At 63.4% G+C, this 7,696-nt stretch overlaps 3 protein-coding genes across 3 annotated transcripts; 2 read left to right on the forward strand and 1 right to left on the reverse strand.

Annotated features, from left to right (window-relative positions):
• Window positions 1-544: 544 nt before the first annotated feature.
• Window positions 545-1,220, reverse strand: MNEG_11849 (hypothetical protein; the record flags this gene model as incomplete). The annotated part of the gene is made up of 3 exons (XM_014039677.1): window positions 545-568; window positions 825-1,022; window positions 1,173-1,220. 3 exons carry the CDS (start codon window positions 1,218-1,220, stop codon window positions 545-547), a joined length of 270 nt encoding a protein of 89 aa, XP_013895131.1.
• A 1,589-nt stretch (window positions 1,221-2,809) lies between these two features.
• MNEG_11850 (hypothetical protein) lies at window positions 2,810-3,516 on the forward strand (the record flags this gene model as incomplete). Its single annotated transcript, XM_014039678.1, has 3 exons — window positions 2,810-2,899; window positions 3,132-3,228; window positions 3,374-3,516. The coding sequence occupies 3 exons, from the start codon at window positions 2,810-2,812 to the stop codon at window positions 3,514-3,516; spliced, it is 330 nt and encodes a 109-aa protein (XP_013895132.1).
• A 1,975-nt stretch (window positions 3,517-5,491) lies between these two features.
• Window positions 5,492-7,274, forward strand: MNEG_11851 (Serine protease hepsin; the record flags this gene model as incomplete). Its single annotated transcript, XM_014039679.1, has 5 exons — window positions 5,492-5,688; window positions 5,856-5,912; window positions 6,155-6,312; window positions 6,631-6,810; window positions 7,058-7,274. Coding segments are annotated over 5 exons (809 nt in total), but the record flags the coding sequence as incomplete, so codon positions are not given.
• Between the last annotated feature and the right edge of the window lie 422 nt (window positions 7,275-7,696).

The following is a 7,696-nucleotide window of genomic DNA, read 5'->3' on the forward strand; positions in this document are numbered from 1 at the left end:
GGCGGTGGGGGAGTCGCCGGCGGCGGCGTCGTCGTCGGCGGCGGCGCGGGCGGCGGCGTCGGCGGCCTTGCGACGCATCGACCAGACGCGCCAACAGATGTGCTCCAGGCGCGCGTCGCGCTCGGCCGCGAGGCGCACGCTGGAGCGGGCGTGCACCTGTTTCGTGTTCGTGGGCGTTGCAAGGCGAACGACGAAGGGGTGTTAGGATGGAGCGGGTGTGTGCGATGCGGGGCGGCCGATGTTGCAGGGGAGCGGTGCGAGGTTTGGGCCGAGTCGGAGATTATTATCAGATCTGGTGATGGAAATTCAAAGGGGGCGGGCGCAATCGACGCAGGCGAGCAAGAGCAGGCACAGGAAGGGTTGAGGACGCAAGTGGGGAGGAGGGCGAGGCGGAGGCAGGGAGAGCCGCAGGGCGCGCTGACGGCAGCTGCGGCGCGGCAACGCCCCCTCCGTTGCTCCCCATAGGGATCTCACCCGCAGCCACGCCTGCTGGATGCTCTCTGCGACGCGAGAGCAGCAGCACGGGTTACGTTTGGGGGCGTTGCTAGGCGGTGCCCACGGCATCAGGCTGGGGTAAAGGTCGGCGCGGCCGGGTTGAAGGCGGTACAGGCCCAGTGCAGCGCGCGTCTGAAGTCCGCCACACCCTGGAAGGCTCCGCACAGCCCCGGAGTGCCCGCCCGGCCGAGCCCGGGGGAGGCCGGCTGTGCACCCTCACGAGGCGGCCTCCGCCCCTCCCAGTCGGCTCTTCCGTCGGACGACGTGCCGCAGAGGCTTCCACATGCAGGGCCTGCAATCTAATCCCCGCACGCGCCTCCTATACACACACCGCTTCGCCCGTGGGTGACGGCGGCACCCCCGCCCCCAAAGCCCAGGCCCTCACCCTCGTCCAGAGCCATCAGGGTCTGCACATAGTACTTGGCGGCGATATTGGTGTCAGCGTCAACAGAGTCCGGCGTGTCGGCAGATGACGCAGATGTGTCGCCGGCGCGCCGGGCGGCCTCGGTTGAGAGCCCGGCCGACAGCTGCGAGCAGCAAAGGCAGCGCGCGGCAGCGGAGCCTGAGTTAAATGTTCATTCCATCGCAAATCGAAAGCGAGGCACGGTGCAGGCGGTAAGTGGGCCATGCGAACGACCCAACATCGACAGCCCATAAGATCGCACTATAATCCTCACCAGGGCGTCCAGGTAGCTGTCCACCCATGCGTTATTGAGAAGCGCCATGGCGAGGGGACGACAAGATGCCCAGCGATCGACGGAGCCGTGCACCCAGCAGCTCCGGCGCGTTGCGGGACCTTGGCGTCAAGGCAAGCGCAAAGAGTCAAAGCGCTATTATCGTGAAAGTTCAAACACAAATGGCAGAGCGAGGCGCAGACAGCTCAAAGCAAAATTCAACGTTGGTTTTACGGAGCGAGGGCATCGAAAACGTGAAGATATTCGGTGTAGTGCAATGTCCTCTGATTCATACGTTGATTTGTTACGAGTCAGGCACAGCAAGTGACGCGCGTGAGCGCACTTGCGGGTGACACGGGCCTGATCCGGGGACAGAAGCAAAGGCTGGATGCTGTAGTGCTTAATATTTTCTACAGCGCAACACAAGGCGCCCTTCTTCACGGATCAGCGCTGTGCTCTGGGGCTGGCTGAGTCGTACGTGTCTGACCGCATGACGCGTACCCCCGCGTGGCAGCGCACCTGGGCGTGCAGCTGCATCCAGAATCTTCCAGCGCTGCCGGCAACACGCATCCGCGCTGTCGATGGCAGTTTACGATTTGTTTGACACTGACAATTGACAGCGCACGTTCCCAGCGATCGCCCTCATGCTCTGCGCTGCTCAGGGCCAGTGGGCCAGCCACCGTGGTGTGTCCGGGCCGTTGCGTCAAGGCGCTGATCGTGCCTGCCGCCATGGCCCTCCATGTGCGCCCCCAAAACATGTTCCCACAACCTCGTTTTGCACCGGAAGTCCTGCAGGATAGAGCATCATACTTCTCTGCTTTCTTCCGTGCCCATGTCTTTCTGAGGCCTGACCCCGCCCCCAAACAAAAAACACACACACGTTCAATGCTGCGATGCTTTCGCCGTACCCCTGTGAGCGACTGCAGCATTCCCTTTTACACATTCTACATGCGACACAAGCTAATTCGTGGCGTCTTTGTTTGAATGCTAGTCACGCTATGGCTGTTATCGCTGCCTTCGACTTTACAAGCAGCGTGATTAATCTTGGGGTCAAGTGTTTGCGATGTGTTTTGAGCCATTTGCGGTGTAGACTAGTGCACCCAGCTGGGGGGAGCCTCATACACATGCACTTTGTTGCCAGCTCAGCCCAGCTCAAGCTGGCCAGGTGCCAGGGTCCGGCCGCTAGGCCAGACCAACACTTGGTCAGACAGCACTGACAGGCCGCGCGCCGGCCTGGCACCGGCCTGCTCGTGCAGCGACATACGCGGACACGGTCATAACATCAATATGCTTCGGAAATCTTCCAGGCCCAGGTTCAAACACGCCAGCTCCCACGTCTGAAGCGTGTCCCTGTCTCGACATTGCCGTTCCTGCAACGTATCATATCATACCGGGATGTTGACATTGACAGGATAATCTTCAATTGCACGACTATCGTCCACTCTGCACTGATCTGCCGCGTCGCGCAGAAGGCGGGATCGCTCCCTTCAGGACGTGGTTGTATAGAAAGCAAGAATCGGTCTAACTTTCAGCTGCTACATAGTCCCGCAACGGCATCGGTCCTGCAAAAGTGATCGCTGCCCGCTGCCGGCAAACGCAACTGGCGCGGCGCCTGCTGTCATCAGCAAGCGGTGGCGGCGATGGAGCTGGGCGAGACGGGCGCCCTGCGGGAGCAATACAGCGACGTGAAGGCCCGGGAGGTCAACGAGGAGGAGGGCGAGAGCGTTGAGGTGCGCGTCGCGACCGCACCTATGCACACGCATTCGCTCTTCGCACATGGCTCCGGCACTGCTGGACGCAAGCTGTTTGCTGGCGCCCCCAACAAGATCCCATGCGCTCGATGCAGCTGATTCTAGGCGCCAACACAGACGCGCCCATACGGGGGTCACCGGGCGGCCGTCTGTCCGCGCGGGCGCGCGCACATCCTGCCGCTCCGCCCCTCCCCCTCACCCTCCCGCCCAGCTCCTGCTCAAGCTGCCAGACGGCCAGAGTCAGACCAGGGCCTTTAAGATGGGCCACACGGTGGCGTTCGTCAAGCTAAAAATTGAGAAGGACTTCGGTGCGCCTGCCCGGCCCGCGCGGGCGGCCGCGCTTTTGGCGGGTCGACGGGCTGCCGCGCCCGCCGCATGTGCGCGCCTCGCGCAGGCCCCTGCCCCTGCCGCGCCGGCCCCGTGAGCCCTCACAACTTTTTTACCCCCCAACAGGCCTCAGCATGGAGAAGCAGCAGCTGGCGCTAGGGGAGGGCGGCGGGAAGCAGCTCATCGACATTCTGTGCCTGGCGGACTACCCGCAGATAAAGGCGGGCCCCGGGGCCGCCAACACGGTCCACGTGTCCCTCGTTGCGTAGGGGCGCGGCCGCACGCGGACGGGCACGGCTGACCCCCATGGGGTTAAGCCACGGGCCGTGCGGCAGCAGGCCTTGGCTTCAAGGTTGCCAGCCTGTCCCGCTGTTGGGCGCTAGGCGCTGCACTACAATCACCCCGGCGGCCATCCTAGGAGAGCTGCCAGGCTGCAGCGTTGTTGCAGTGCGCGGTACCGCGGCCGATGCAACTGCCGTGCGTGCCTTTGATCGTGTGAAGGTGTTGACCAGTCACAACAGAACCGGCCCAACGCTGCCGCGCTGCGTGCACGCTGCGCTTGCTTACACGGCCCTACCGTCGCCGCGATGGGCCTTGGGGGGCGGGGGCATGGGCCGTGCAGTGGCTGGGAGTGTGCGTATGGTCGCAAACATGGGCGTTTGTGCGTGGCTGAGCGCACGCGGGTTCACCTGAATGCAGCCGCATGCAACGCACCAGTCGTGCAGGACTGGTGCACATAGGATTAGGGTCAGGATTGTTACAAGATCCCGCGGTCGCCCGCTCCTGGAGCCATCCAGGCTCATGGGATGTGGCGTTGTAGCATCAGCGTTGTGTGACTGGGACTCATCAAGTGGCCAGCGTTGGCCCATCAAAGCAGGTGTGCACAAAGGCACCACGTATCTGCAAGTCTGCCCTGCACACATCGGATGCGGCACAGTTGGTGAAGTGGCAGCAGATGGCAGCATTCGCGCGAGCCCTACACTCGATGGCAGATGAGCAAACAAGAAGGGATACCAGATGACGCCTTTATGAGCTGCTGCGCACACAATCGTGTGAGGCGCCTCCCCAAACAAGTGCCAGGTTGGTTGGGCCACCCCGCGTCCCACACAATGTCTATAAATGAGAGCAATGCGCCGCGCCACGAGTCATCATCAGACTATGCAGCGTCCATTGGACTGCATGTGCAGTGTGCGCATGACGGACTGCCTGGCACGAGGCAGCCCCCGCGCTGCCACCACCGACCCAGCATATGGAGAGTCAAACCAATCAGAGCCCGGCAACAAAGAACTGACAGACCCCGACCCCGTGACGTGATGCTGACAGGTGATGGTGAACCCGCAGTTGCTGGGTGGCCTCCCGGACCACGGCGGCGGTGGCAGGGCCGGCTTACTGCCGTGAGCAGCTGCCGTCCCTTCGACCTGCGCCAAGTCGCGGCGAGCCGCGCGGCCTCAGAGGGCGGCGCTTAAACCTGTTGCCCTCGCCTTGACGCCAAGGTCCTGCAACGCGCCGGAGCTGGTGGGTGTACGGCTGCGGCGATCGCCGGGCATCTTGCCGCCCCCTCGCCATGGCGCTTCTCAATAAGGAATGGGTGGACGCCTGCACCCCGCCTTGCTTTCAATTCGCGCGATGGCATCAGTGAGGCACGACAACTAACCCCCCACCTGGCGCCCCTCCCTGCACACACACACACACACACACACACACACACACACACACACGCACGCACGCACGCATGCACGCGCGTGTGTGTGTGTGACAGAGAGAGCGAGAGAGAGAGCAGGGCTAGAGACCTGGGCATAGGTAGTTGTGGGCTGTGGACGTCTTCGGTGGCTGCTTGTTCCTGCGAGCTGATGTTGCTCTAAGAATGCATGAAAGGGATCGGCGCGCGCGCGCGTGCACACACACACGCGCACAATGAATTGATACTTTGACTACCTTGGAGTGGTAGTCGGCCACACACAAACACGTGGGCGCATTCTTCGCTTTCCTTCGTCGGAACTTCTGCGTTCGAGTAGCTGCCACACGGGTGACACCAGCCCAAACCAGCCGTGACCGCAGTATAAGGATATGCTAGATATTGGCATCGTATATCACCGCCGTCCACGGCGGAATTCCGTGATCCTGGTACTTACACATCGGTCTCATCTTTGCATCCCCCCGTGCGGCAGCCTAGCCCTGAAACGCAGACCAACACAGAAAGAAATGCACGAGCCTGTTGCGCATTCACAGCGGCGCGCTCAAAGCATGCAGCCATGCTGCCGAGTGGCGGTCGGCGTGCTGCTGGTGGGCGTGCTGGCGGCCTTCCCGCAGGCTTCTCTGGCGCACCGCCTGCTCTCAGACAGCACCGCCCTGACGGCGCGCCAGCCCGCCCCCGTCACTGACACTGCCAGCGGCAATTTGACGCCCATTGCCGGCAGCGATACAGCTCCAGGTGCCCTCAGGTGGGTTGGTCTCAGCCGCCCCACGTGCGCATGATGGCGGCAGCGGGTGGGCAATCGCGAGCGAGGCGATGTGCCAGACCCCAGGGATGTGTGCATGAATGCAGCAATATTGCCAGCAGGCGCCTTACTAACCAGCGGCTCGCTTTTGTTTGGTTGCGGGTGCGCAGCTTGGTGCCAGGCGCCGCGTATCGCGTCGTCAACGGCGCCACGCCTAGAAAGCAGAGGTGAGCGCGCTCGCGTGCACACGCGCTCCAAGCAGAGTGCGTCTGCAGGGCGTGGCCCACTGCACCCGTTGCTCTAGCAATTAGAGCACAACTTGCAGCCCGCTGTTTTTAGTCGTGTTTGAGAACCTGGCCGGTTTCGCACCCCCCAGCCTGCGGCTGAGGACAAACTGTCGCAAGCTCATTGTTTCTGCCCAAACCTCCTCACGGCCGGCCTCTCGCGCTCGCCGTCCCCCCCCCTAAAGGTTTAAATACCAGCTGGGCTTCCGTCCCCGCACGTCCAACGGCGGCAGCAGCATGTGCGGCGCCAGCCTCATCCGCGCTGACGTCGCCCTGACGGCCGCGCACTGCCTGCCTTCCAGCATCGACGCCGCCGCGGTAGACGAGATGCGGATCTACGCAGGTGGGTGGGTGGACAGGCGGACGGGTTGGGTGGGTGAGAGGATGGGATCGCTCAAGTGATGGGATGGCGGGTGAAAAGCGGGGTTTGGGGCGAGGGCAGGGGCCGCCGGCAACCTTGCGGAGAATTACTTGAGAGCGAGCTCAAGCGAGCCGAGCCGACCCCTGATCAGCCCCCGCCAATCCTCCGGGGAGCCGCAACGTCGCCACGACTGGCCCACGTTCACATCAGCATACCGCCGGCCGCCGCACGTGAACCCCACCGGGTTCCGCCCGCTGTCTCCGCTCTCATATCATCCCCTTCGACATCCCCTCTCCCCAGGCGGCATCATCAACTGGCTGAGCCCAGACACCGACGCGACAGAGTACCGCGTGCGGGGCGCGGTGCGCCACCCGGCCTACAGCCCCAAGAACAGCCGCAACGACATTGCCCTCGTGTTCCTCGACCAATGTGTGGCGCTGGGGCCCGCGGTGCAGCCCATCAAAATCGCCACACCAGAGGGTGCGCTGGGCTGGGGGCACGAAATCTGGGTCTGAAGGGGTTGCTTTCGGGGTGAAGGGGCAGGTGCCGTGTCTGCGGGGTGCCTGCAGCGGTGTGAGGGCCTGGGGCCTTGCATGCGGAGCTCCGCCTGGTTTGACTGTGTAGTGCAGGATGCCGCCTGCGCTGACCGCGCTCGCGACCTTTTCCGAGCCTGGGACAATCCCTGCACACAGCAATGCGCGGCCGTGCTGCACCGCATGCACTGCAGAGTTTGCGGCCGCCAAGGGCAGCACCTGGATGGTGTCGGGCTGGGGCACGACGGACTACGGCGCGGACCCGACCCTGGGGCAGGACGGGGCGCTCCCGAAGCTGCTGCAGTTTGCTCACGTGAAGTACGTGCAGCCGTCTGTGTGCGAGTCGGCGCTCTCGGAGGCGGGGGGCCCGCGGTTTGGATCGTCGGTGTTCGACGAGAACACGGCCATGTGGTGAGCGGGGATGGGGGCATGGGGCGTGACGGCGAGAGTGTGTGAGCGTGTGTTGTGTGTGTATGTATTGAGTGGGGGGGGGGTGGGGGTGTGTGTGTGTGTGCGCGGGCACACGCCCGCAGGTGTACTTATGTGTGAGTGCTGGTGTGTTTCCCTGGGGAGCACATGCATGTTCACGGTCCTAAAAGCAAGAAGGTGTGGTGTTCGTGAGTGCAGTCGACTGAAGTAGCGCGCGCTCGGCCCAAGGATGGCGGCCGGGAGCGTCCACGTCAAGCTCAGAAACCCAATTCTGCGGCATCCATCTCCATGTGCTGACGACCCCTGTAACCATCGGCGCTAGTCAGCCACACACACCTGTCATCACCACCCACGCCTCCTTGCCCTGCCCGTCAGCCCGGCCTGCAGGCGCCCCCACTCCCCGC

Source organism: Monoraphidium neglectum (assembly GCF_000611645.1).
Source record: "Monoraphidium neglectum strain SAG 48.87 unplaced genomic scaffold scaffold02936, whole genome shotgun sequence".
Lineage (NCBI taxonomy): Eukaryota > Viridiplantae > Chlorophyta > Chlorophyceae > Sphaeropleales > Selenastraceae > Monoraphidium > Monoraphidium neglectum.